At 49.1% G+C, this 26,993-nt stretch overlaps 3 protein-coding genes across 11 annotated transcripts in view; 1 reads left to right on the forward strand and 2 right to left on the reverse strand.

Moving 5' to 3' along the window:
- The window catches only part of GID4 (GID complex subunit 4 homolog), a 29,146-nt gene extending 26,754 nt beyond the window's left edge, over nt 1–2,392 (reverse strand). For 3 of the 7 annotated variants that reach the window (XM_016932321.4, XM_054671001.2, XM_054671000.2), the window contains exon 1: nt 1,704–2,232. In XM_016932321.4, coding sequence (XP_016787810.2) covers nt 1,704–2,141 — 438 coding nt within the window. In that variant the 5' untranslated portion in view covers nt 2,142–2,232. Of the gene's footprint in view, nt 1–1,703 lie in introns of all 7 variants that reach the window. The other 4 variants (XM_054671002.2, XM_054671003.2, XM_009432656.5 and 1 more) reach the window with 3 other exon arrangements.
- ATPAF2 (ATP synthase mitochondrial F1 complex assembly factor 2) lies at nt 2,362–26,536 on the forward strand. Of its 3 annotated transcripts, none has more exons than XM_009432658.5 (8): nt 2,362–2,725; nt 12,966–13,010; nt 13,250–13,395; nt 15,171–15,268; nt 16,883–16,963; nt 19,723–19,835; nt 20,342–20,457; nt 25,335–26,536. In XM_009432658.5, exons 1-8 carry the CDS (start codon nt 2,593–2,595, stop codon nt 25,392–25,394), a joined length of 792 nt encoding a protein of 263 aa, XP_009430933.1. In that variant the 5' UTR covers nt 2,362–2,592; the 3' UTR covers nt 25,395–26,536. The 3 variants fall into 3 exon arrangements, with proteins under 3 accessions (XP_009430933.1, XP_001159122.1, XP_009430934.1); XM_001159122.8 differs by lacking the exon at nt 25,335–26,536 and adding an exon at nt 22,908–23,332; XM_009432659.5 differs by lacking the exon at nt 25,335–26,536 and adding an exon at nt 20,582–20,939.
- The window catches only part of DRC3 (dynein regulatory complex subunit 3), a 45,535-nt gene continuing 43,245 nt past the window's right edge, over nt 24,704–26,993 (reverse strand). The window contains 2 exon segments of the mRNA NM_001279839.1: nt 24,704–25,037; nt 25,400–25,531. Coding sequence (NP_001266768.1) covers nt 24,924–25,037; nt 25,400–25,531 — 246 coding nt within the window. The 3' untranslated portion in view covers nt 24,704–24,923.

A 26,993-nucleotide genomic window follows, 5' to 3' on the forward strand; every position in this document is an offset into this window, starting at 1 on the left:
GAAAAACCCCTGTACCTTCATACTCGACTCTCACATTTTAAGAAGAGGATCACTACATTAGGCACACAGTTATGAAGACAAAAATATTTCAGCCACAATCGTATTTCCATTATAATAAATATCGTGGCTCATGATAGAACTTTACAGCCCAAAGATATGATTAACATGACGATGCTGTTTCAAGTAAGCAGAGAAAATGATTTATTCCCACAAAGCAGTATGAGAATAAAAGAGTGATGAGTGCTCCGCAGTTAGCAGAAAGAAAAGGCACCCTCATTGTCTTTTGGATGGGAGACCTACTCTTCAGAAGTGAAACTAAGATTTGTTTTAAATGACCAAAAGGAGAGCTTGAGGAATAAATATACTGTACATTCCACCCTCACACCCCAGGGGGGTGGGGCGGGGGGAGGCAGTGGGGCAGCACACAGTGCCTTTCAGAGGGACAGGTGTTTGGAGGGGCTTCTGGGAACAGCTTGGCAGATGAGGTGTCAGACTAAGGAAAAAAAGGGCAAAGGGAAGGGGAAAGGGGTTCTTAGTCAGGCAGGGGTAGGTATAGAGGAGGAAGAGTTTCGTGGGGAGGGGAGATAAAAGAGTATTCACCACTGCCACTCCATTTCAGCTGGCAAAAAGTGTCAAGCCTGAGAGGAGTGAGGTGTGGGAAAGGCCCAGACAAGTGAAGCTGTACTTCCGAAGCTGATCAGGGACTGGCAGCAGGTATTCAGGAATCCAGGTCAAATGGGGGGAGGCAACTGGACATGAACTAAAATTGGGTGAGTTAGATTTCCCAGTACATGGGTACCAGAGACTAAGAGGAAGCCCTGTGCCTATGTAGAGAAAAGTTAAGAACAGGAAAGAGGGTCCCCTGGAACCAGGATCGAGCAAGACGAAGGTATGGGGTGGGGAAGTCTGGATAGAGGCCAGGAAGACTGGGAAAAGACTGCAAATGGTCCCAGAGCAGGGGCAGGAGGCCTGGGGGTGGAGAAGCTGGAAGGAGCTGGGTGCCTGGACCATGAAGAGACAGAAGCAGTGAGTGGAACAGGGGACCCAGGAGGCAACATCCCAGCAGACTGTGAGCAGCACTCAGGGAGTGAGTGCCTGGTCTTGAGGTGAGGCCAGGGCCTGACCACTCAGTTGCGGGTTAGGTGCTCCCCCGTCTGGGGGTCTGATGAAGCCCTCCTAAGGAGATCTCAGGAGGAGGAAGACCCCAAGGTCTGCGGATTCCTGGAACTGAGGAAGGGGCAGGAGGACATGTCTCAGGTCTGAGAGAATCTGACGTGGGCCCAGACATGGGGAGGGTCCCAAGTCTGGTGAAACCAATGGAGAGTTCTTCAGGGTCTGAAAAGGGCTGGTGGCAGTCCCTGATCTAGTGACGACAGGTCATGGGGAGGAAGGACCCAGGCCTTCTCCGAGTCATGAGGGGCTTCCGGATCCCAGACGGGCCGGTCACGGGCTTCAAGTCTGGGAGTGTTCGGGGTCCGCCAGGAGCCGGTCACGACGGGCTCTAGGTCCGAAGGGGCAGGTCAGGGCTGGGGCTCGGAGAGTGTGAGACACAGGCTGGGAAGGTCCCGGGTGGGAAGCGCCGGGTGCAGGAGGCCCCGGCGGCGAGGGCCTGTTCCGCGGCTGCGGGGTCGAGGAGCCGAAGCGGGCACGGCCCGTGAGCGCCGCGAGGAGGCCCTCGGGCCCCGGCCCGGCCCGGCGCTCACCTGCAGCACCACCTCTACGTCGTACGAGTTCCCCTTGCTCTTCTGGTGGCCGCGGAACTTGGAGCCGCTGTAGAGCAGGCTGGTGGCCACGCCGGGCTGCTGGGTGTTGATGGGCGGCGGCGGGATGAGTGAGGCCGCGGAGGCAGCGGAGGCACCGGCCGGCGGGGGACACTCGGTGCGGACCGGCATCGCGGGGTCCCCCGGAGCCAGGGCTGGGGGGAGTGGGAGAGGAACCGCCGCCGCCGCGCGGGAGCCGAGGAGGGTGGCGGGGAGGGAGAGGCCGGGGCGCGCACGCGCGGGGTGGGGGCGGGAGGGGCGACCACCCGCCCGCTGCCTGCGGAGCAAGCGCTCCGGCCGCCACCGGGACCCAGGGACCTGCAAGCAGGGCCTCCCAGTCCTGAGCTGGGTCCCCCTCCCGACTTGCCCTCGCGCACACATACACACACACAGACACTCACAGACACACAACACACAAACACACACAGACACACACACACCCCGCCCCTTCCGATTGGCTCAGGCGAGCCTGGGGGGCGGGAGCAGGCTCACGCGGCGCTTCCGCCCATTGGCGGGAGGAGAAAACACGTGGCGCGGTGCGCGAGCGGCCCGCTGGGACTTGTAGTCTCCTCGCCGAGGCGCGGCGTGGAGGGGGCGGGGCGAGGTGCGTTTGTGATGCTGATTGACTGGGGGTGTGCGCAGGAGGCGCGCGGCGGCGACGGCGCGCCGTTGGTGTCATGCGGAAGATGGCGGCGTCCAAGGGAGGTTGAGGGCTCTGAGGAGGCGTTGAGAGGTTTCCGTACAGCCCGACCGTGCGGCTTTGGGGATCCCATCGCTCTGTGTTTCCTGCTCCAGGTTTCGCGTCTTGCATCTTCCCAGACCCTCGGGCGCGATGTGGAGGAGCTGCCTCCGGCTGCGGGACGGGGGACGCCGTCTCCTGAATCGGCCTGCGGGTGGCCCCAGCGCTTCTATGAGTCCGGGGCCAACCATCCCGTCTCCAGCCCGGGCTTACGCCCCGCCGACAGGTAAGACCATGACATGTTCTTTTGGGTAGGGGCCGAGCTGGGGTAAGGTGGGCTTCGGGCTTCGGCTGTGCAAAGCGAAGTAACTGAGGCAGGGTTCAGGCTCATGAGCTTATGCAGGCCAGTCAGGTCTTTTTACAGATGAGAAAGTGAAGCCCAGACAAGGGCAGACGACCCGAGAGGGAACAGCGAGTCACGCACGATACAGTAATTGATATTTGGCCTGTGCAGGTTTTCTCAAAGCTTATGGCTGCCCTCCCTTTAATAAGGAAAGCAGGTGTCATCTTTGTTTTCAAAAGGGGAAGTTTGGGCTCTGAATCAGGACTTCGTCTAGGTTACAGGCAGACTCTCTCAGAGGTTTGTGGTGTCTGTCTGACTGTTTTCCGTGTCTCCACTGCCCAACACAAGACCTGCACAGAAGGGACCTAGAACCTGGGTCTTCATTCCTCCATCCCGGGCACTTCTGCTGCAGGTTTCCTGACTTTCCCTCCTACCACAACCTCTGCCATCTGCAGCCTTCTCTCCTAAATAGAAATTGACACCTCCACCTCTGACTGTGGAGTCACCTCCACCTCCAACTCTGACTGTGGAGTCACCTCCACCTCCAACTCTGATGAAGCTTAGAAGTAGTGGCTCTTTCATTGCTGATGGTGAGTGGTGTCAGGGTAAGAGTGAGAATGACTCATTTTAGTGAATGAAGAGCAGTAACACCCTCCCACCATTCAATTAGTTTTATTGTGCTGGAGGCAGGAGGCACGGTTGTCTTTAAGACCCACCTGTATGTATTGGTAGAGAAGCTCAATTAAAGAAGAAAAAGGCCCACCTGAATGATGTTCACTGTTCATTGCAAAAGGTTATAATATCCTGATTAAATTGTGGTTTATAATATCCTGATAAGGGACATACAAAGAAACTGTGAGAACACAGAGAATCGCTTACTCCCATCTTGGGGATGTTCAGGGTTTAGAATGGGTCTTGGGTGAAAGGGCGTTTGTTTAAGCTGAGCCATGATAGATGAGTAGGAGTTCAGCAAAAAGGTGGGAGAGTGTTGGGTATCTAGAACGTGTCCAGGGTGACAGCAAGATATGAGGGACTTTTCCCTGACACTGCCTGTTTTAGAAAATCCAGAACTTCACAGGCAGTTTGGCATTGTGGCAGGAGTGCAAATCTAGGATCTGATGCTGGCTGAACCTCTGAGGTCTGTGTGATCTTGGGCATGCAACTACTTCCTCATTTTTCTCCACGCGTTGAAGTACTAGGTTGCCTTTGAGGATCTTTCTGGCTGTCAAGTTCTTTTTTTTTCTTCTTCTTCTGTTTTTTGTGTTTTTTTGAGACGGAGTCTCCTCTGTCGCAGAGGCTGGAGTGCAGTGGCGCCATCTCGGCTCACTGCAACCTCCGCCTCCCAGATTCAAGCGATTTTGTGGTCTCAGCCTCCCAAGTAGGTGGGACTACAGGCGTCTGCCACCATGCCCTGCTAATTTTTGTATTTTTAGTAGAGATGGGGTTTATATTGACCAGGCTGGTCTCGAACTCCTGACTTTGTGACCCGCCCACCTCGGCCTCCCAAAGTGCTGGGATTACAGGCGTGAGCCACCGCGCCCAGCCAAGTTCTATAACTTTATAGAAATGGGGAAGGGGGCTGGATGCAGCAGGGAGCTGAAGTTTCACCTGTAGGACTCAGGGGAAGGGCCTGGAAATGGGCCATGAAGGGCCAGTAAAGAAGAGGAAGGAAGGGCATCCCAGGGAGGCATAGCAAAGGGGACACATTCAGGAGTTCACCAAGTTGGCAAAAAGCAAAGGGTTAATTAATTTATTTATTTACGTATTTATTTATTTATTTTGAGATGGAGTTTTACACTTGTCACCCAGGCTGGAATGCAATGGTGTGATCTTGACTCACTGCAACCTCTACCTCCCAGATTCAAGCAATTCTCCTGCCTCAGCCTCCCAAGTAGCTGGGATTACAGGTGTCCGCCACCACACGTGGCTAATTTTGTATTTTTAGTAGAGATGGGGTTTCACCATGTTGGCCACACTGGTCATGAACTCCTGACCTCCGGTGATCTTCCCGCCTCAGCCTCCCAAATGCTGGGATTACAGGCGTGAGCCACCATGCCCGACCACAAAGGGTTAATTTAGATTTGTGGATGCTCACTTTACATAATGGTGGCACTTGATCTACTGCCTTCTTTTCCTTTCTAAAAAGCCTAAACTTACTAGTTAGGCTCTTGGAAGTACCTGGCACATGGTAGGTAGTCAAATGTGAAAGAAAATAGGAATGAATGAATGAGAAGGGAGGTGCATAAATCAGGCCCATGCATGCTTTTTTTTTTTTTTTTTTTTTGAGACAGAGTCTTGCACTGTCACCCAGGCTGGAGTGCAGTGGCGCAATCTTGGCTCACTGTAAGCTCCGCCTCCCGGGTTCACGCCATTCTCCTGCCTCAGGGTCCCGAGTAGCTGGGACTACAGGCGCCCACCACCACACCTGGCTAATTTTTTTGTATTGTCAGTAGAGACGGAGTTTCACCATGTTAGTCTGGATGGTCTCGATCTCCTGACCTCATGATCCACCCTCCTCAGCCTTCCAAAGTGCTGGGATTACAGGCATGAGCCACCGCGCCCAGCCCCTGACCCCCACGTGTTCTCTCTAAAGACCTTACCAGTTGTGAGATATTTGTGCGTATTTGAAGTAGTAGAAGATTAAACCGCAGTGGGTTCTTCTCAATGAACACTTCAGTCAGCAAGCTGATTGAACTTGGCCACTTAGGAATGGCCATGCCATTGAAGGTTATCAGAAGGAGAGGAGGAGTTTAGGAAAGGGTCACTGAGGTGTTGGAGAAGGAGATATTGCAACAAGAAGACCTATGTGAGGTTGTTGTGGCAGTTTAGTTCTGCACCAGCTTATCAGAGGTCTATTGACTCCCAGAGTGGCAGGTGTTCTGGAGAAACCTATCTATTCAGCGTATCTGGCTGAATGCAACTGCCTGATGAAGTCAAGGCTAGAAGTCTTGTCTCTGCTATTTACCAGTTGTCTGTCACCAAGACAAGATGTTTAGCTTCTCTATCACCTCCAAGGCATTAGCTGCCTTGTCATCCTCATAGAATAGTGGTGTGGATTGAGGGAGATTATGTAGTCTGTAGATCAGGGTCCAGCCTGCCACCTGTTTTTGTAAATAGAGTTTTATTGGAACACAGCCACATGCATTCATTTACATATCATCTATGGCTACTTTCACTACAGTGGCAGAGTTGAATAGTTGGAACAGATATTGTATGGCTTGCAAAGCTTAGAATATTTACTATCTGATTCTTTGCAGAAAAAGTTTGCTAAATGTTATACATTTGGCCTGAAGGATTTTTTTAACAGCTTTATTGAGATATTTACTTGCTATACAATTCATTTACTTGAAGTGTAAATATAATAGTTTTTAGTATATTTACAGAATTGTACAGCCATTGCCACAATCAATTTTAGAACATTTTTATCACCCTTAAAAGAAACCTGCACCCTTTAGCTATCATCCACCCTTACTACTTCCATCCCTTGGCAACTACTACTTTCCTTTGTTCTTTTATAGATTTCCCTGTTTGGGACATTTTATATAAATAGAATGTGGTCTTTTTTGACTGACTTTTTCACTTAGCATAATGTTTTAAAGTTTGGGTTTTTTTTTTTTTTTTTTTTTTAAGAGATTGGGTCTCATTCTGTTGCCCAGGCTGGAGTGTAGTGGCACGATCACAGCTCACTGTAACCTCAAACTCCTGGGCTCAAGTGATCCTCCTGCCTCAGCCTCCCAAGTAGCTAGGGCTACAGGCACACACCACCATGCCCAGCTAGCTTTTTAGTGCTTTGTAGAGATGGGGTCTTGCTCAGGCTGACCTCAAACTCCTGGCCTCAAGTGATCCTCCTGCTTCGGCCTTCCAGAGTGCTGGGATTACAGGAGTGAGCCACCATGACCAAACGTTTTTAAGTTTTATCCATCTTGTATCATGTATCGATGACTCCATTCTTCTTTATTGCCAAACAATATTCCATTGTATGTGTAAATATGCCACATTTTACTTATCCATTCATCCATTGGTGGACACAGGGTCGTTTCTACCTTTTGGCTAATATGAATAACGCTACTATGAACATTCATGTACAAGTTTTTGTGTGGACATATGTTTTCATTTCTCTTGGACATATACCTAAGAGTAGAATTACTGGGTCAAATGGTAACTCTGTTTAACTTTTGGAGGATCTGCCAGACTGTTTTTCAAGGTGGCTGTGCCATTTCACATTTCCACCAGCAGTGTTTGAGGGGTCCAGTTTCTCTATATCTCAACACTTGTTGTTGTCTTTTTTATTACAGCTGTCCTAAAGGGTTTGAAGTGGTATCTCATTGTGGTTTTGATTTGCATTTCTCTGATGAATTATGTTGAGTATCTTTTCACATGCTTAATGGCTATTTGTTTATTTTCTTTGAAGAAACGTCTATTCAGATCCCTTGACCATTGTTTTTTTTTAAAGAGAGGGGGTCTTGCTCTGTCACCCAGGTTGTAGTGCAAGTGGCTCAGTTACAGCTCACTGCAGCCTTAACCTCCTGGGCTCAAGCGAGCCTCACACCTCAGCCTCCAAAGTAGCTGGGAACTACAGGTGTGTGCCACCATGCCCAGCTGACTTTAAAATTTTTTTGTACAGACAGGGTCTTGCTATGTTGCCCAGGCTGGTCTCAAACTCCTGGACTCAAGCGATCTTCCCACCTCGGTCTCTCAGATTTGAACATTTTTAAATTGGGTTGTTGTTTTTGAGACAGGGCCTCGGTCTGTTGCCTAGGCTAGAGTGCAGGGGTGTGTTCATGGCTCACTGCAGCCTCAACCTCCCAGGCTCAGGTGATCCTCCCACGTCAGCCTCCTGAGTAGCTGGGACTACAGGCACGTGCCACCATGCCTGGCTAATTTTTGTATTTTTGTAGAGACAGGGTGTTGCCATGTTGCTCAGGCTGGTCTTGAACTCTTGGACTCAAGTGATCCACCTGCCTCAGCCAGCCAAAGTGCTGGGATTACAAGCTCGAGCCACCATGCCCAGCCTATTTGTCTTTTTGTTATTGAGTCGTAAGAGTTCTTTATGTATTTGGGCTGAAGAATTTTGATACCTGAAAAGAGTTGGTTAGAGCCGCCCTAGGATTACAGATGGCCCTGGAGTTAGAATTTCACCTTTAAGGTTTAAGGCCCACCAGATGGCACTGTTTTAAAAGATAAAGGCACTGAGACAGCTCTGAAACCAGTACTTCCTCTTCTTGGTGCACTGTGGGAGTTGTGGTTCCTGAGGCTGGTAATCTTTCTAAAGGAAAGGCCAGTTCTGCATGATCCTACGAAGCTAGGCTGATTTTTTTCATCTTTAAAGACAGGGTTACCATTGATGTCTGCTAACCCTGTATTCACCGAGAACATGGAAGCTTCATAGGTTTCTGGTGGTCTCACATTTTGTCTTATGTGACATTGTTAGGGAACATGGATCCCCCCAAACGAATTGTCCAGATCATGTTCTTTTTTTTTTTTTTTGAGACAGAGTCTCACTCTGTCACCCTGGTTGGGGTGCAGTGGCGCAATCTTGGTTCACTACAACCTCCGCCTCCTGGGTTCAACTGATTTTCAGCCTCCTGAGTAGCTGGTATTACAGGCAGGCAATACCACACCTCACCAATTTTTTTATTTTTTGTAGAGACAGGGTTTCACCATGTTGGCCAGGCTGCTCTTGAGCTCCTGGCTTTAAGTGATCTGTCCCCCTCGGCCTCACAAAGTTCTGGGATTACAGGCATGAGCCACCATGCCCGGCCCCAGATCAAGTTCCTGTATGCCTGTGTGGAGCCTTTACTTGGCTCCCTTTGCTGTCTTTGCAGTGATCTACATGTCCCCCAGATGTGGCCCCATTGCCCTCTCTAGCATCTTAGAGAATCTTGCATTCTCCTTCTGACCATCCGTCTAGTCCACAACTGCTCTCTAGAAACCCTGGTCCTTCATGCAACCTGTTTCTTCTTCTGGAAACTACTTCCACAGCCCTGCTCTGCCAAAAAAAAAAAAAAAAAAAAAAAAAAAAATTGAATCAATCATAAAGTTTGGTACCTCCTGCCTCACCTTCAAGTTGCAATTTAATTCTGACTAATCGTTCCACGTGCCTGCCCCATCACAGAAGTCACCTTATTGTTTGCCTGGTTTAGTGTCTGTATTCCTACTAGACAGTAAATGGCTGGAGAGTGCAGAGATGAGCTTTGCACATGTCCCATCCCCAGGACTTGTATGTCCTGGAACATGATCAGTACTCACCAAAGCTTGTTCCAAGACACGTTTGCCCCTCCAAGTGTCAGTGGGTCATTCAGGAGAGCCCCTGGCTAAAACACATCTATGTGCACCTGCCTTCTAATCTGAGGCCTGGCGGCCCCTGGGCTTCTTTTGCCCTTCTGCCGTCTGATTTTCTGCATGGTTTTCTTCTGCTTGGAGAAATTTTTGGTGGCTTCTTCCCTGCCCTCCATCTATCCCACTCCCATCTAGTTTTTTCTTATTCAGTTACAGAAGTGAGCCTGGCCAACAAAACAGAAAAAAGACTTCCCTCTTGGGAAACCTGGCTGTCCCAGGAGCTTTTGAAGGTTCAGCCCTGTGCTGGCAGTTCCTGCCTTGAGTCTGTTCCTCTGCCCCAGGTCTCTTGGGTTCACTTCCCAGACCAGGCCTGGAAGTATGCTAGAGTGCTCACTCTTGTACATTTGTACACTCTGCTGGCTCTTCCTGCTGACATGGGAAGACCCTTTCCCCAGTGTTGAGTCAGAGCTTTCAGAGCCCTTCCCAACTTCCTGCCTGGCCTGGCTTTTATACATGCAGCCCAGCCTGTTGCATTGGAAAACACAAAGGACATGGTCTACCTCACTCCAGACCTGACAGAGGAAAGGAGGCCTCCAGACCCATGTCTAGCCTGCCATTTGGATATGACCAGGACAGCATGTAGAGAAATTTAAAAGCAGTAGGGTGCTGTAAACTTCTAATTTTAGTGTCAAACGTATGAGATAATCAGTGTTGTGATTTCAGATGAAGGTGGTAAATCATGCCATAGTAAGACAACATCATCTTGGTGGACAGATCTGATCCTAAAAAAACACTTTATTTTTTTTGAGATGGAGTCTTGCTTTGTCACCCAGGCTGGAGTGCAGTGGTGCGATCTCAGCTCACTGCAAGCTCCACCTCCCGGGTTCACGCCATTCTCCTGCCTCAGCCTCCCAAGTAGCTGGGACTACAGGCGCCCGCCACCACGCCCGGCTAATTTTTTGTATTTTTAGTAGAGATGGGGTTTCACTGTGTTAGCCAGGATGGTCTCAATCTCCTGACCTCGTGATCCGCCCGCCTCAGCCCCCCAAAGTGCTGGGATTACAGGCGTGACCACCGCACCCGGCCTAAAAAAACACTTTAAACTCTGTCTATTTTATTCACTCTTGTATCCCAAGTGCCAAGTAGACACACACATATTTTTGTGGGAAAACAATTTGGGCCTTAGTTTAGTAAGGGCAAATGTGGAATGCAATTTTGGGCCCTCTGTCTGTAAGTATTAGTGATAGCAAATGAGATTTATAGAAAACTGATATGATGGGAAAACATAAAAATATTTGGAGTAGGCTGGGTGCGGTGGCTCACGCCTGTAATCCCAGCACTTTGGGAGGCTGAGGCGGGCGGATCACGAGGTCAGGAGATCGAGGCCATCCTGGCTAACATGGTGAAACCCCGCCTCTACTAAACAAAATGCAAAAAATTAGCCAGGCGTGGTGGCAGGCACCTGTAGTCCCAGGTACTCGGGAGGCTGAGGCAGGAGAATGGTGTGAACCCAGGAGGCAGAACTTGCAGTGAACCGAGATCGCGCCACTGCACTACAGCCTGGGCGACAAAGTGAGACTCCATCTCAAAAAAAAAAAAAAAAAGGCCAGGCGCGGTGGCTCACGCCTGCAATCCCAGCACTTTGGGAGGCCAAGGCAGGCGGATCAGGAGGTCAGGAGATCGAGACCATCCTGGCTAACATGGTGAAACCCGGTCTCTACTAAAAAAAAAAAAAAAAAAAAGCCAGGCGTGGTGGCTGCGCCTGTAGTCCCAGCTACTCAGGAGGCTGAGGCAGGAGAATGGCGTGAACCTGGGAGGTGGAGCTTGCAGTGAGCTGAGATCGCGCTACTGCACTCCAGCCTGGGCGACAGAGTGAGACTCCATCTCAAAAAAAAAAAAAAAAAAGAAAAAGAAAAAAAATATTTGGAGTAAAACCAGTTGCCCACTTCTCCATTACCCTTCCCTGTCCATGCACACATACTAATTTCTCCTGAATTTTCATGGTCTATTTGAATTAATGAAATTTTAACTTAAGCTTTTTTTTTTTTTTTTTTTTCCCAAGAGACAGGGTCTTGTTCTGTTGCCCAGGCTGGAGTGCAGTGGTGCCATCACAGCTCACCTGAAGCCTCAGCCTCCTGGGCTCAAGCAATCTTCCTGCTTCAGCCTTCCTAGTAGCTGGGGACTACAGGCATGTGCCACCATGCCTGGCTAATTTTTAATTTTTGTATTTTTTTTTTTTTTTTGAGATGGAGTCTTGCTCTGCCACCCAGGCTGGAGTGCAGTGGCGTGATCTCAGCTCACTGCAGCCTCTGCCTCCCGGGTTCAAGCGATTCTCCTGCCTCAGCCTCCCGAGTAGCTGGGACTACAGGCATGTGCCACCACACCTGGCTAATTTTTGTATTTTTAGTAGAGATGGGGTTTCACCACATTGACCAGGCTGGTCTCGAACTCCTGACCTCAGGTGATCCACCTGCCTCCGCCTCCCAAAGTGCTGGGATTACAGGCGTGAGCCACTGCGCCTGGCCTCATTTTTGTATTTTTTGTAGAGATGGGGTCTCATGTTGCCCAGCTTGGGTCTTGAACTCCTGGCCTCAAGCAGTCTTCCCACCTTGGCCTCCCAAAGTGCTAGGATTATAGGCATGAGCCACTGCGACCAGCCTTTTTTTTTTTTTTTTTTTTTTTTTTTAGCGTTAAAGGCAAACTATTTGGCCGGGCATGGTGGCTCACAGGTTGGATCACTTGAGGTCAGGAGTTCGAGACCAGCCTGGCTGGCATGGCAAAACTCTGCCTCTACTAAAAATTCAAAAATTAGCCTGGTGTGTTGGCGCATGCCTGTAATCCCAGCTACTCAGGGGACTGAGGCAGGAGAGTCGCTTGAACCCAGGAGGCGGAGGTTTCAGTGAGCTGAGATTGCACCACTACACTCCAGCCTGGGCAAGAGAGTGAGACGCCATTTCAAAAAAAAAAAAAAGAAAATAAATAAATAAAGCAAATGATTTGCTCTTTTTTCTTCCACATGCTGCATCATTATTTCCAATAAATAACTTCAGTTAGGGTCTCCAAAGACTTTGAGAACTCAGTGAACACATGAACGAGTGAACAAACGAATGAATGAATGAAAGTTTTGTGTTTGTCACAGATGTGAGAGACTGAGTTATAGCTTATAGCTTCCAAAATGTGACTTCTTTGTTATCAGTTGAGGGAATCTGCATAATTCCTTAGAAGTGCTCTTGGTTGTTAATCCCTCCAGGGTAAAAGAAGGAGACTGTTTCATGTAAGATTTTATTCAAGTTATTTTCAAAAGAAAACAAAGGACACAGATTTTCCCATTCTTGAAGGAAATGTTTGGAGTTCCTGTTGGATACACAAGCAAGCGGGTTAATTAGGTTAATTAATTGGAGAGAGGGGATGGGAAATGCCCTTGGGAGCTCTGTATCCTGCCGACGTATCACACATGCACACCCTGCGCACGCACACTGGCTTTCCACTCACTCCTTAGAGGCATCAGAGTCTTGCCTGAAATGGGTCTCTAGCTTTGTCCCACTCAGACACCGACTTTAGGTTTGAACTCGTTGTGCTGGCATGAGGTGGCACTGGTGGTGGGGAGGGTGGGAGAGCATGCCGAGATGCTCCTGATCAGACTTGTCCCCAGGCTGCGGGGCTGGCAGAGGTATGACCAGCATGTTCTGTTCCTCCCTTCTCCCTGGAGATCAGATGTTCCCTTCCCCCAGCTTTAATCAGAAGCGGTTGATTATACTGTGTTGAGTAGGGCAGACCTTGAATGGGGATATGAAAATCAAGCCAATCAATCAACATTAGCAGTAATGATACAAGCTGGTCCTGTCGCTTCCTGAGTTGTCTCAACGTTATTTTAAACTGCCTCTTTGAAAAATCTTTCTTACAGAAAGGAAGAGGTTTTATCAGAATGTCAGCATCACACAGGGTGAAGGTGAGTGTCTGAAATTTTGACTGCCTCTTTTTTTTTTTTTTTTTTTGTGAATGGTTGGGAACATTTTTCATCTTCAGCTGGTTCCGTGGTGCGATTATCCTTCCTGCTTTTTGTGAGATATATTTCTGTAAGGGACTCAGAGTTGGCTTTGTCTGCACCAATTCAAGTGGCTAAATATAGGAATGGTCACTTGATTCCACTTAACAAATCCCTGAGAGTTTTTCATTTGATCTTTCAAGGTGGCTTTGAGATAAACCTGGACCACAGGAAGCTGAAAACTCCCCAAGCCAAGCTCTTTACCGTCCCCAGCGAGGCCCTGGCCATTGCAGTGGCTACTGAGTGGGATTCCCAGCAGGATACCATCAAGTACTACACCATGCACCTGGTAACAAGTTCACAGTGCGAACCTGGACCCTGAGACCCACCCAGGGCTTCGTAGGGTAGACCCTTTACCAAATTCCGACAAGGCCCTGGGGGCTGGTCCTTTGCCTGTCTGGCCCCCAGGGATTCACCTCCTCTCGAGTCACTAACGTGCTAAACTCTTTCCTTGTCTGGCCCGGCTACTTGCAGCTCTCTCTCCTAGGAACACTGTGCTGGATGGCTGGTTTCTCCTTTGGTTTCGGACAGATGTCACCTTCATTGACTGCCCAGCTCTCCTATTTTCTATGACAGCAGCTGGCCATTTGTTTTGTCAGCACTTAGGCAATTTATAATTGTTTTATGTTTGCACATTTATTGTCTGTCTCTTCCACTGCCTGGTAAGCAACAGAAGGGCAGGAGCCATGTCTGTTTTACTCACCAGTGTCTGGACAGCCACTAGCAGGTAATTTAGTTGGTACTCAGTAAATATTAGTTGAATATAAGATCCACTGGAGGCAGATGGGTGAGGTGAGGAAGACTCCCTATAGAACCAGCCCCCTCGTCCACACCAAAGTGGCTCGCCTAGGCACCAAGGCTGCCTGGGGAAGGAAGGGCCCAGCCACACTCTTAGGTCCAGCCTCTGCAGCTTCTAAACTGTAACCTTGGGCAGCCCTTTCGCAGCCCCATATTCCCCACCGATTAAAGATGAGTGATAATAGTACCCACCTCACGGAGCCGTGGTCAGGATGAGATGAGATGATGCAAGAAAGCCCTTGGCATGGTCCCCGGCACTGACTGGGCACTCAGTCAATACAGGAGTCAGCTGCTATCATCCCAGCTGCTGCTGTGCTCAACCTTTGCAAACCCAGGTGGGCCTCCTCCCAACATCACAGCCTGCTGAGGTGGTTGGCCTGGTCCTTGACAACCTAGTGAAATTAGGGTGATTAGGGCTACAAACGAATAGAGTAACCTAAGCAGCCTATTATTGACAAGGTAAGTCTGGAAAAAAAAAGATCTTTTTTTTTTTTTTTAAACAGTCTAACTCTGTTGCCCAGGCTGCAGTGCAATGGCATAATCTCGGCTCACTGCAACCTCTGCCTCCTGGGTTCAAGCGATTCTCCCGTCTCAGCCTCCCAAGCAGCTGGGATTACAGACGTCCACCACCATGCCAGGCTAATTTTTGTATTTTTAGTAGAGATGGGGTTTTACCATGTTGGCCAGGCTGGTCTTGAACTCCTGACCTCAGGTGATCTGCCCACCTCAGCCTCCCAAAGTGCTGAGATTACAGGCGTGAGCCATAGAAAGTATGGGCTATTTCCCTACTTTCTAAGGTGTAAGGGAGGCAGCTGGTAAAGGTTTCCAGTCAGATTTGAGCTCCATCACTAATACATGTCTTATTAACTGTATTTGACAATGTACTTAACCTGTCTGGGCCTCAGTTTTCAAATCCCAGATGGACATAATAATAGTACCTATTCCAAAAGGTTGTTGTGAGGATTAAATTAAATACACTAGAGCCTGGTAATAAAAGGCATGTGACCATGGGGGAGGTTCACTAATCCTGGGGCTGCTGCAAGCTTCCCTCGAGTCCTGTGAGCGTCAACACAAAGCATTTGGCATGGATCCTGGTTGTGGCACACTCTCAGTAGCTGTGCTGCTGCTCCGGTAATGCAGACGCCTCTGGTGGAGGGCTGTGCTGTGGTGCTGTCTGCTATGTGTCAGATGTGGTGTCCTCAGGAAAGCAGGGCTTTTGCCTGAGCCCTGCAGGCAGTGACAGGGTGGTTTTTGCCTTTGATTCAGACCACATTGTGCAACACATCATTGGACAACCCAACCCAGAGAAACAAGGATCAGCTGATCCGGGCAGCCGTGAAGTTTCTGGACACCGACACCATCTGGTAATGGACATTTAGATGGGCATTCCCCTTGGATTGAGGCTATTTTTCCTGATTTGCCCAGATGGTTATCAGTGGAAGAAGAAACCCTCTCCATTTACTGCAAGGACAAGGAAGGTGGCCCACTTGACTTTGGCACTTGGCTGCTCTCTAGCCCCTTAGGAGGAGGACTCCTCGGGCTACAATGGTGTCAGAACATGGCCACCCCTCTTCTCTAGCCCAGAAGCTGCTCCTTAGGCTGGGAGGGTGGTTATGCAGCTCTTGCAGGTGCCGTGACCACAGGCCCCTTAGGCCTAGGGGGAGCCTGTGACCTTAAACTTCTGCCCACCGACACTTTCTCAGGTAAGCATCCTTGGCACTATGGATGCTGATAACTAGGAGTGTCCTTCTCCAGTTCTGAATTCTCCTCTGTGTCTATGTTTCTTGGCTAATTGTTCAGTGATGCTGAAGGAAAGTTGAGAAACAATGGAAATGATTGAGCAGCACCGTGCCTGCTAGCCCAAGTGCTCTAGGATCCTGAGTCATCTCACGATGACACAGGAAGTCAGCACTGATGGCTGGAGGCGTGCTTTCGAAAGGGGTGACCCATAGCTAGTGGGAACGCCCACTCCATTTATATTAGGGTTCACTTGATTGCAGGGAGCAGAAACCCATTCAACTTAGCTCAGACAAAAAGGGGATTCTTGAAAACAATACAGGGATCCTGACAGGAAATGAAGGACAGTTGGGTCACCAGGAAAGGTAGCTGGAAGATCCAATGTCAGAGCTCCTCCCTGTGCCCTACTAGGGTGAGAGGAAGGTGAGGGAGGAAAGGCTGGTTGTCCATCTGCCCCTCCCAGCACCCCAGCTTTTCCTGCATAACTCATGACCTCTCTTCCCCACTTTGCTTACACAAGACAGTGGATTTCCATAGTGCCCACTTGGATTCCCATCCCATGAGGCCCTGCAGCTCAGCTCCTCTCAACTGGCTCATGTCTGTGTCTCTTGGTCAAACAAATGGCACAGCCTGACCTCTAGCTTGGTCCCATCAGGTCTGGCATCTGTGCCAGCAGCTGCATCTGTAGCCAGGAGGTGGGTGGACTTATGAGGTATAAACAGGCTATTTGGTCTGTGACCAGGGGCACAGTCTCTTGGAGGGGGTGAGGGTAGAGATGCAAAGACTGAGCATCTGGCACAGCATTCCCATTCAGCATCTGGGTCAAGCGGGTGTGGACCCAGGGTTGCAGTTAGTAGATTGGATCTGCTTTAGGATGGCAGTAACAGTGTGGCAAGCTTGGACCTGTCAAATATTTGGGGGCATTTAGGGTAGTGGTTCTCAAACTCAAGCTTACATTAGAATCCCCTAGAGGGCTTGTTAAAACAGATTGCTGGGCCCCCCTCCAGAGGTTCTGATTTCTATAGGCATGTAACCTGAGAATGTGTATTTCTAACAAGTTCCCAGGCGATGCTGGTGCCAGGGCCACACTTTGAGAACCACTGCTTTAGGGGAAAAGACTTGTGGGGCTGGGATGGTGGTGGTGAAGTTTTTGCTGTTGTCCTTTGTGTTTTTCCTTTTCTATCACTGAATGAAGGAATTGTACTTTTTTATTAATGAAGGTGATTTTTACAATGAATTAGCTACAGGGTGGAGGAGCCCGAGACATTAGTGGAACTTCAAAGGAATGAGTGGGATCCAATCATCGAATGGGCTGAGAAAAGGTAAGATGTACAGCCCTGCAGAAAGCACTGACTGGGCACCTGCGTTTGGTGGAGTGTAGGGGTCAGGGGGTCACGCTGGAAAACTAGTGCCCTTAGCTAGTCAGCTTTCTGATTTCAGAGCACTCGTGGGATTTGGCTCCCCTCATATGATCAGGGATAGGGTCATCCTGGGAAAAAAGCACCTCAAATTTAATTTCAGCCACTAGGTACAGCACACCTGCTGTAGCGGTTCATGAAGTGTAGGGGCAGCTCTGTGTCCTTGGAGAAGCAGTGGAGTTCCCAGGCCACCTTCTCCCCGCGGGTCAGAGCAGCAGTGTCGGTTTGAATCCCAGCTCTGCTGAAGACTCAGCTGTGTGACTTGGCTAATGAGTTGATCTCTCTGAGCTTCAATTTCCTTGTCTACAAATGGGGCTAATAATCCCTACCTCTCAGGGTTTGAGGAGGAATAAATGAATTGATGCATGTAAAGGCTTAGCATCCTGCTTATTAGCACACAGTAAATGTTCAAATTTTGGCAATGATTTTAATCTTTGTCACAATTGCTGTACTATTAAATAAAATAACAGAACAACATATACGATATGTATGCACTTGGAGAAAAGTCTGGATAGCTTCCTGCAAAATTACGGGTAACATCCAATGGATATGTAGCTTCCAGGAATTGATATGAAATATTTTTCTTTAATAGGAAGACTCTTGAGTGCAAAGTTGAATGGATTATTGATGTGGTGGCAAAATAAATTCAATTTCATTTGATCCCAAGGGAAATTTGGAAGGGCTGGCTTTCATGGTACTACCTTGACCGTGGTATTTTCTAAGCTTGCAAGGCACATTTCTTGGTATAGCAGTTTTCCACAAAAGTGATGTTACCAATCAGTTCACTGATTTGCCACATGCTGCCCGATGCTCACAATGTGGCAGGTGTCCTTGGGTCTTAAAAGAGAAGGCAAAGGCAGTGCTCTAAAGACCAGACTACAATACTATGTGGGAATGTGACAATACAGTGTCATTTCAGAATCTAATGAAATGTAATAATAATTTAGGTGCCTAGAGATCTTTGCTGTAGTATAAAATCATCAGGTTCTTGTGGCAGGAAATACCTCATCCTTAAGAGTTTATAGAAAAACTTAGCCATTTCTTACAGTCCATTTGTACTATTAGGAATTTCAGCAAGGATTTTTTATTTTTTCTTTCTTGAGATGGAGTCTCGCTCTGTTGCCCAGGCTGGAGTGCAGTGATGCAATCTTGGCTCACTGCAACCTCCACCTCTTGGGTTTAAACGATTCTCGTGCCTCAGCCTCTCAAGTAGCTGGGATTACAGGCGCCCACCACGCCCAGCTAATTTTTGTGTTTTTAGTAGAGATGGGGTTTCACCATGTTGGCCAGGCTGGTCTCGAACTCCTGACCTCAAGTGATTGCCCACCTAATTCTCCTGAAGTGCTGGGATTATAGGTGTGAGCCACTGCACCCAGCAGGATTTTTTTTTTTTTTTGAAAGAAGTCTTGCTCTGTCACCCAGGCTGGAGTGCAGTGGCGTGATCTCAGCTCACTGCAAGCTCCGCCTCCCGGGTTTTATGCCATTTTCCTGCCTCAGCCTCCCAAGTAGCTGGGACTACAGGCATGCACCATCTACACCCGGCTAATTTTTTTTGTATTTTTAGTAGAGACGGCGTCTCACCGTGTTAGCCAGGATGGTCTCAATCTCCTGACCTCGTGATCCGCCCGCCTCGGCCTCCCAAAGTGCTGGGATTACAGGCATGAGCCACCGCGCCTGGCCCCAGCCGGATTTTTTTAAGCAACAGAAAAAAATCAGTGATATATGGAAGAAAATTACAAAAATTATTTTTATCCCCCATTGTGTTTTTCTGTTTTATTTAGTTATGATTATTCTTGAAAATGTATCTTCTCAGCCAGGCGCAGAGGTCAGGAGGCGGAGGTCGCAGTGAGCCGAGATCATGCCACTGCACTTCAGCCTGGGGTAGAAAGCAAGAAAGACTTCATCTCAAAAAAAAAAAAAAAAAGTTTGAAAAAATGACTGCTGACTGGTCATGGTGGCTCATGGCTGTAATCCCAACACTTTGGGAGGCTGAGGTTGGCAGATCGCGTGAGTCCAGGCGTTTGAGACCAGCTCGAGCAACATGGTGAAACTCTGTATCTACAAAAAAAATTAGCTAGGTGTGGTGGCACATGCCTGTAGTCCCAGCTACTTGGGAGACTGAGGTGGGTGGATCGCTTGAGCCTAGGAGGTCAAGGCTGCAGTGAGTCAAGATCATGCCAGCCCACTCCAGCTTGAGTGACAGAGCGAGACCCTGTCTCAATAAAAAAGAAAACCTCCATGATATATGACATAAACATTATTTTAAGGAAAACCATTTTAAATATTGTTTTTAACTTTTATATGTCCTCAAATGTGAAAAACTTTTTAAAGAGATGTAAAAGGCAGATGGCCTTTTGATGGAGATTCCAGGTGAATGAATGAGCATTTCAGGCAGCTGCGTATAACCGAGCCCTAGCTCACATGACTCAGGAACCATCCCTTCATTCAGCACAGTTTCTTGGTCCTCCAAGTTTGCTTTTGAGGAACAGAAAATCAGGTCGGGAGGCCACTGACCATGGTGGCAGTTGCTCCTGTAGTCAAGACTAGCTCCTTGGCCAATGCACACACATGCTCTGAAGCTTAGGCCTTTGTTTCTAGTCAAAAGGTGGGCTGCTCTTGGGCTACAGCATGACAGAGACATGCCGAAGCCCTTTTCCTTTCAGATACGGCGTGGAGATCAGCTCCTCCACCAGCATAATGGGACCCAGCATCCCTGCCAAGACTCGGGAGGTGCTCGTCAGCCACCTGGCATCTTACAACACATGGGCTTTACAAGGTATGTATGGAGTTTCTTGTGGGCTTGGCAGGTGGCTGTGAAGGCCATCAGTGTCTGAAGCCTGTACTTGCCCCTCCCCAGGTCCTGTGAGTGGAGAGGCACGGAGTGTTCTGGGCTAGCTAAGTGTGGAGGCTGGGTGGCTCTGATGCTAGCCAATCACTCTACGCTCTAGGCTCACACCTTTCCACCTTTGACTTCGCAAGCAGAAGTCTTGAGTTCAGTCTCATTGCCCTGGCTTGGGTCACATGTCCATCCATGAACCAATCACTAGACTGGGTGCGGAAAGCTCTGATTTGTCAAGTTCGGGTCATGTGTCTCACTGGGTAAGAGCAGAGGAGGATCACCCCCAGGGGAGACCAGAGTGCTCTTTCAGAAGAGTGGGACAATCGCTGGATGGCTCTTTGCACCACTCACTCCTGTTCTCTGCTAGGGCTGCTGGGACTCACAAGGGGTAGGTTGTGGCAGCTTCCCTGTTTTGGGTTCTGACTTGGCTTGTGTCCCTGCAGGGATTGAGTTTGTAGCTGCCCAGCTCAAGTCCATGGTGCTGACCTTGGGCCTGATTGACATGCGCCTGACAGTGGAGCAGGCCGTGCTGCTGTCACGCCTGGAGGAGGAGTACCAGGTGAGGAGCAGCACCTCAGGTCCCGCCTCCCCCTTCCTAGTTCAGACTCACTTTGGGGGAGCAGCTAACCCATCTGAAATATAGTTATGCATACTTGGCTTTTATTACTTTTGTGTACACGCAGAAATCAAAATCAAGGACCAGCAGAAGTATTGTCAAGTAGGCCTGGCATGGTGGTTCACACCTGTAATCCCAGCACTTTGGGTGGCTGAGGAGGATGGATCATTCGAGGTCAGGAGTTTGAGACCAGCCTGGGCAACATGGCAAAACCCTCTCTCTACAAAAATACAAAAATTAGCACCTGTAGTCTCAGCTACTTGGGAAGCTGACGTGGGAGGATTGCTTGAACCTGGGAGGTGGAGGTTGCAGTGAGCCAAGATTGTGCCACTGCATTCTAGCCTGGGTGACAGAGTGAGACCCTGTCTCAAAAAAAAAAAAAAAAAAAAAAAAGATAATAACAATAAAAAAATAACAGTAAGTGCTACCGCTGTGTTCCTGCATTGTATCCATCTCACCTCCTCTCAGCAGCCTGGGCAGGTAGGAGCTGTGGTTATCTCTGTTTTACACAGAAGGAAATGGAGGTGCAAGGTTGCACCTCTGGAAAATGTGCCAGCTGGGGTTTGAAGCCAGGTCTGGTGATTTTAGGGCCAAGGCCATCAGGCCTCACTCTGCACAAGGAGGTTCACGGGTGGATAAAGACCATCTGGGCTTGATAAAGCCTGCAGAACAGGCCCTGCCAAGATGACTGAGAACCCGTTTGTGCTCCTTCATCAGCTGAGCCTTCATACCCTGACATTTTATCTGGCTGGCAGAGGAGCATAGGGGTAGCTGCTGTTTGTATACAAGTTTTGATTTAGTGGGCTCAGAATTAAGGTTTTGCCACAGTATGGTTTGCATTTTTTAACTCTGAAAATTATAGCCATCTTTGCAGTCTTTTTGTTGTTATTCCACCAACCTCGGAAGGTTAATTGCTATTATGAATTGGTCCCTAGTATGGTAAACAAACAAACAAACAAAAAAAAACCACAAAACTTTTTGTGATGTATTTCCCTAGTTCTTGTAGTCTTCTGCTCAGAAAAATGCCAGGGAAAAAACTATTTTTGTATAACAAAGGAGGCCCGCTACTATTCTCTGGATGTCAGAACTGATTACATAGGAAGGGGGTGACTTGTAGGGCTGGTGGGAAGCCAGTCTGGGCTCTGCTTCTGACTATGGGACCCAAGCCAGGCCATCATTCTCTGAACTTTGGTTTCGATCCTCTACAAACAGAGGAATAACCTGAATTATGTATGTGATGGTATACAATGAAAGTATGGAATACTCTTCAGATGACATATTACAATTGTACAGTTTGGGACCAGGCAGCCCAGAAGTTCAAATAGCTTGTGTAGCATGGTGGATTCTGAGTTCCTGGATGAGCTGGGGCGGCCAGGCCAGGCCTCTTGGGCAACTAGCCAGGGAGGGGCCAGCAAGGTTTGGTTGGAGTTACACTGTCTGGACAGCCACATCGTGTGTCTGAGGGTTCCTCCCTCTTGTTTTTAGAGCTCCAGACAGAGAATCTGCAACTTGTCCCCAGTGTGCAGAGCAGAGGCATCTGTAGTTCTGTGACTACCACAAGAGTCAGAGTTGAAGCCACTGCGTGGCCTTACTTGATTTAGTTATTCCACCCACATGGCGCTGGGGGGCACTTGTAGCCCAGCATGGCAAGGCAACTTGGAGAGGCTGTCCATTCACAGGCTTTCTGGGAGGAAGTGTAGGAGAAGGGATGGCACATAAGGCCTCCTCAAAGAAGTCACATGGGTGGTTCTGGTACCCAGCCTGCCCAGTGGTGGGTGGGCAGCCACTGGCCCTGGGCCTGGGCCTGGACTGCACTTCTTCCAGACCATCCATGCCACAGAGAGCACAGGTGCCTGCTCCGGCTCCCTGGGTGTTTTTTTTTTGTGTGTGTGTGTGTGTGTGTGTGTGTGTGTGTGTGTGTGTGTGTGTGTGGTGTTTTTGAGACAGGGTCTTGCTCTGTTGCCCAAGTGGGAATGCAGCGGTGTGATCTTGGCTTACTGCAGCTTCAGCCTCCTGGGCTCAAAGCAGTCCTCCTACCTCAATCTCTCAAATAGCTGGGACTACAGGTGCACCCCCACCACACCCAGCTAATTTTTAAACCTTTTTGTAGAGGTGAGGTTTCACCATATTTGCCCAGGCTGGTCTTCAACTCCTGGATTCAAGCAGTCTTCCTGCCTCGGTCTCCCAGAGTGCTGGGATTACAGGCGTGAGCCACCGTGTCTGGCGTACCTGGGTGTTCTTACCTGCTGCCTCCCCCTAGGCATGTCTCATGTGTTTTGGCAAGATACAAACCTGTTGCCCTCAGCCAACCTGTTGGAATGGAACGTGGCTTTGGTCAGGAGGCAGCCAGGCACTGGCCACTCACCCAGCAACTTGTCTTGTCCTTCCCTCAGATCCAGAAGTGGGGCAACATTGAGTGGGCCCATGACTATGAGCTGCAGGAGCTGCGGGCCCGCACCGCCGCCGGCACCCTCTTCATCCATCTCTGCTCCGAGAGCACCACAGTCAAGCACAAGCTCCTGAAGGAGTGAGGCCTGGGCAGAGCACACTCAGCAGGATAGAGGCAGTGCAGCCACAGCTCCCCCAGCCTTCAGGGCTCCCCAGCCTGTGGGGCTGGCTTCCTTGGCTTTTGGGGGCTCGTCCTCAGCGTCACCCTGAGAGTCCCCCCAAGACACAGTGCGCTAGTACGGCTGTCCGGAGGTCAGCCTGATTTCAACCCAGGTGCCCCTGGCCTGGCCAGCAGTGAATGTAGGAGATGAATTGTACAAGTGACTTTCTCTTGACTCTGATTTTATTAAATATTTCTCCACCCTGGAAATGTGCTGAGCCCTGTTTTCACGTATGCCTCTGCACTTCTCCATTCTTCCTGTTTTGTCTAGGTTCCAGAGGGTTAAACAGCTTATCTCCCATGGCGTGTTTGGATATCTGCTGCCTGTGGTCAGGAACCTTGCACTGGGGAAACAATCATGTAATCCACAGACAACTCTATTTGTGTTCTTCAGCCTCAGCCTGAAGGCTTTTTTTTGGCTGGCTTTTAATCAAACAATCTTTTGAAACAATTGTGGTCTAAGCTGGTTGTTTCTATCTGTTCTTACTGTTCTAAAACAAATGATTTACTCTAGAAAGTAGAAAATAGAAGTTGTTTCTGGGCTAAAAGCCTGGACAGGCTTGACAAGGTCACCTGATGTGCATGTTTCTGCTCATCTCCCACCCAGGAGTCCTAAGGGTCCTCCTGACATAGCCACCTCTAGTGTCCCAGGAGGCAGGCGCTACTTTCTGGTGTCAGGCCAGTAAGAGGGCAGGGGGGAAGAGTGGTTCTCAGGCAGTCAGGCTCTCTCAGCCCTGTGTCCTTGCCAGCCTGAGTAAGGTAATGGCATCAACCCTGCTCACAGGGCACTGATCTCATGCTGGGTGACTCTCCACGCTTCCCATGCACTGTCTCCCTGAACTGTTCCTCGAAGGCACTGTGAGGTACTGTCACAGATGACACCAGGGCTGCGGGGGTGACATGGTGGAGCTGGGATGCCCCGCCTGCGCTCTGCTCTTCTGGAGGGTCCTCAGGTCCCTGTGGCTAACCTTAGCCTTGGTGGGCAGGCCCAGGCCCCTGCACTGTGGTGGGAGCTGCAGCCTCTCCTCCTGCTTCCCTGCCCCTCAGCACCCAGAGCAGAGAAGGTCTTAGCCCACACCAGCCTCCTTTTGCCTGTGGCTGGCAGCCTGCCTAGGCATGGCAGGGGAAACGGCAGGGGCACGTGTCTGACTTTATGCCACAGCCAAGAATCTAGCTGATGGCAGTGCCCTTGGGAGTTGCTCTGTCAGCTGGCCTGGGACCGGCTGTTCATCTCAAACTCTTTCTCTTGTTCCTACATGAACATGTTTTTTTTTGTTTTGTTTTGTTTTGTTTTTTTTGAGACGAAGTCTCGCTCTGTCGCCCAGGCTGGAATGCAGTGGTGCGATCTTGGCTCACTGCAACCTCCGCCTCCCAGGTTCAAGTGATTCTCCTGCCTCAGCCTCCTGAGTAGCTGGGATTACAGGCGCACGCTACCACATCTGGCTAATTTTTGTATTTTTAGTAGAGACAAGGTTTCACCATGTTGGTCAGGCTGGTCTCGAACTCCTGACCTCGTGATCTGCATGCCTCGGCCTCCCAAAGTGCTGGGATTACAGACGTGAGCCACCGCACCCAGCTGATTTTTTTTTTTTTTTTTTATGAGTAGGGGAAATGTGAAATGAGTCCTTTATTTTCTCTACTTTTGGAAGTTTTTCCAGGGGTGGGGGAAGAATGGTGTTGGGGATCGCGGTTGAGAGATGCCCAGCAACTCTCTAGAGGTGCTGGGTGAGGCGTGTGCACTTCCTTCTCCTGGCTGGGGCTGGTGCTATGTTTTGAAGAAGCTCCTGTGGCTGACATTCATCTAGTCTAGGATGTCGCCACATTCCAGGTTGTCCAGTTCGCTCTGCATGTGGTCGATGTACTGATTGATCTCCTTCACGCGCTTGCGGTTCCTCATGATCTCATCCTTGTGAATCTGAGGAGTGAAACCAAAGCCCGATTCCTTATATCAGATCATTGGTTAATATCTTTCACTGAATCCAGTGTGAGGGAAGGGGAAAATAGTTCCTTTAGATCTGCAAACCTCATTTGCTTCAGAGCCTCCCCAGGTTCTGCTGATCTCTGTATATTTGAGGTAGGAGTTAGGAAAATGATGAAGCCCATGGGTTTTAAAGTCTCTGGGCAATGTTGTCTTCAGTGTGGAATTCTATAATCCTTAATTTTATTTCTTCCTTCATTTCATTCCTTAATGAAAATTCTATCCACTACCTAGGGAGGATTTCCATGTCAGCTAGAAAAGTTCATCCAGCCTGCTAGGATGGCTTGGGATTGACTCACCTTGTCTATTAAACGTGTACACCAAGAGTTGATTCTGGTCACCAGCTCATCTTCTCGATTGTCAATCTTCAGGAGGTGGATGTCGTGCGATGCCCCGACAGCATTAACAATCGTATCTTTATCGACAAAAAGCTGGTGAGTGAAAAGAATCCAATGAGAAAGTGTGTGTCATTATACCGTGAACACAAAGGGAGCTGAACAGAGAAGGAGCATTTGGAAGTCCCCTGGCTGTGCAGGCCACACTCAGAGCAGAGCCCACCTTTGTATCAGCGCACTCTGCCGATTCATCTGTGAATTCATCTGTGACAGCCGCTTCCCCAACCGCACAGGGCAGCTGTTGTGGGGAAAGGGCCAACCAGGGTGTTACTTTGCAGTCCCCGCTGGAAGCATGTTTCCTCCAGGGTGAAGGCAGATGGCTGCCCAGGGGGCACCTCACCCAGGACATCTGTTCTCACAATGCTTCTCTCTCAATTACTCTCAAGTCTAACTTGCCCAAAACCTCTGCCTGCTGGGTGGAAGCATGAGGCTGGCTGAGGGTCTCGAGGCTGCTCTGAAGACAGCAGGCCCTACAAACTCATGGGTGTTCACCCCACAGTTGTCTCTCCACTGCCACTCATGTCAACAAAACCAAACTTTGGATTCCATTTGGAGTATCCTTCTGCCTTCTCTTGTTCCTGACTTTGCTGTCTTGTAAAAAGTTGTTAGAAACAACCACCTTCTAATAGGCCTCACTGGTTCTAGGTGTTGACACTGTGGCTGTTGTTGCCTGGGATGGTTGAAATGGAGTCATTTCCCAGAGCAGGGCAAGGCCACTGAAGCACTCAGTAAGTAGTTGCTTCCACCTTGAAGCAGAGGTGCTTGGTAAGGCAGAGCACCTGAATGCTCTGTATTGCAGGGAGGATTTGCAAGTGGAGTGTGCACTTTTTGTTCTTTCCTGTAGTGGCAGTTAACTTAATGGTCTCTAAAACGTTCTGTGCAATCTTAAGATGTTAATATTTCTGCCAAAAAAAGTATTCTTTGGTCAAATACATTTGGGAAAGCCAGCACATCCTAGGCCCCTCCTAAAGATTTGCTGGGCACAAAGTATTCTGAAGGCTCTACAAAGTCCTGTGGAAAATAAACCCTTTAAGCTTTGTCTCTCTTGGTTTTCCAACTTTTTTGGCTACAGACTTCAGAGTAATGCCTGTTAATGTCTTGTGGGATGCTGATTTTTCACATAATCTCATGTGGGAAAAGCCAGGTTAGCTGATATGTGGAATGGGGTGTCTGGGGGACCAATTAGCACAGTCACAAGGGAGAAATGTCAAGAAATTATTAAGTTCTTTCCATGTGTGTACAAGGTCCCAGGCCAGGCTCTGGGAATGGTTCAAAGGTGTGTAAAGCCTGTTTTCGGTGAGCCTTGGCAGTGTGCTTAGGAATGGGTGTCCTGGTTATTTTAGAGATAACTACAACCACAGTGTCAACCCATCACGAAAAGGTTCTCATCCTTCATTCTAAAAGGTGGGTCATAGTGGAGCTCTAAGCCAGGCAGAGAAATCATACCCCTCAGAGTTTGAATATGTAGAAAACAGCTTCAAAAGCTGTGAGAAGCAAC

The sequence above is a fragment of the Pan troglodytes genome, chromosome 19 (assembly GCF_028858775.2).
Source record: "Pan troglodytes isolate AG18354 chromosome 19, NHGRI_mPanTro3-v2.0_pri, whole genome shotgun sequence".
Taxonomy (NCBI): domain Eukaryota; kingdom Metazoa; phylum Chordata; class Mammalia; order Primates; family Hominidae; genus Pan; species Pan troglodytes.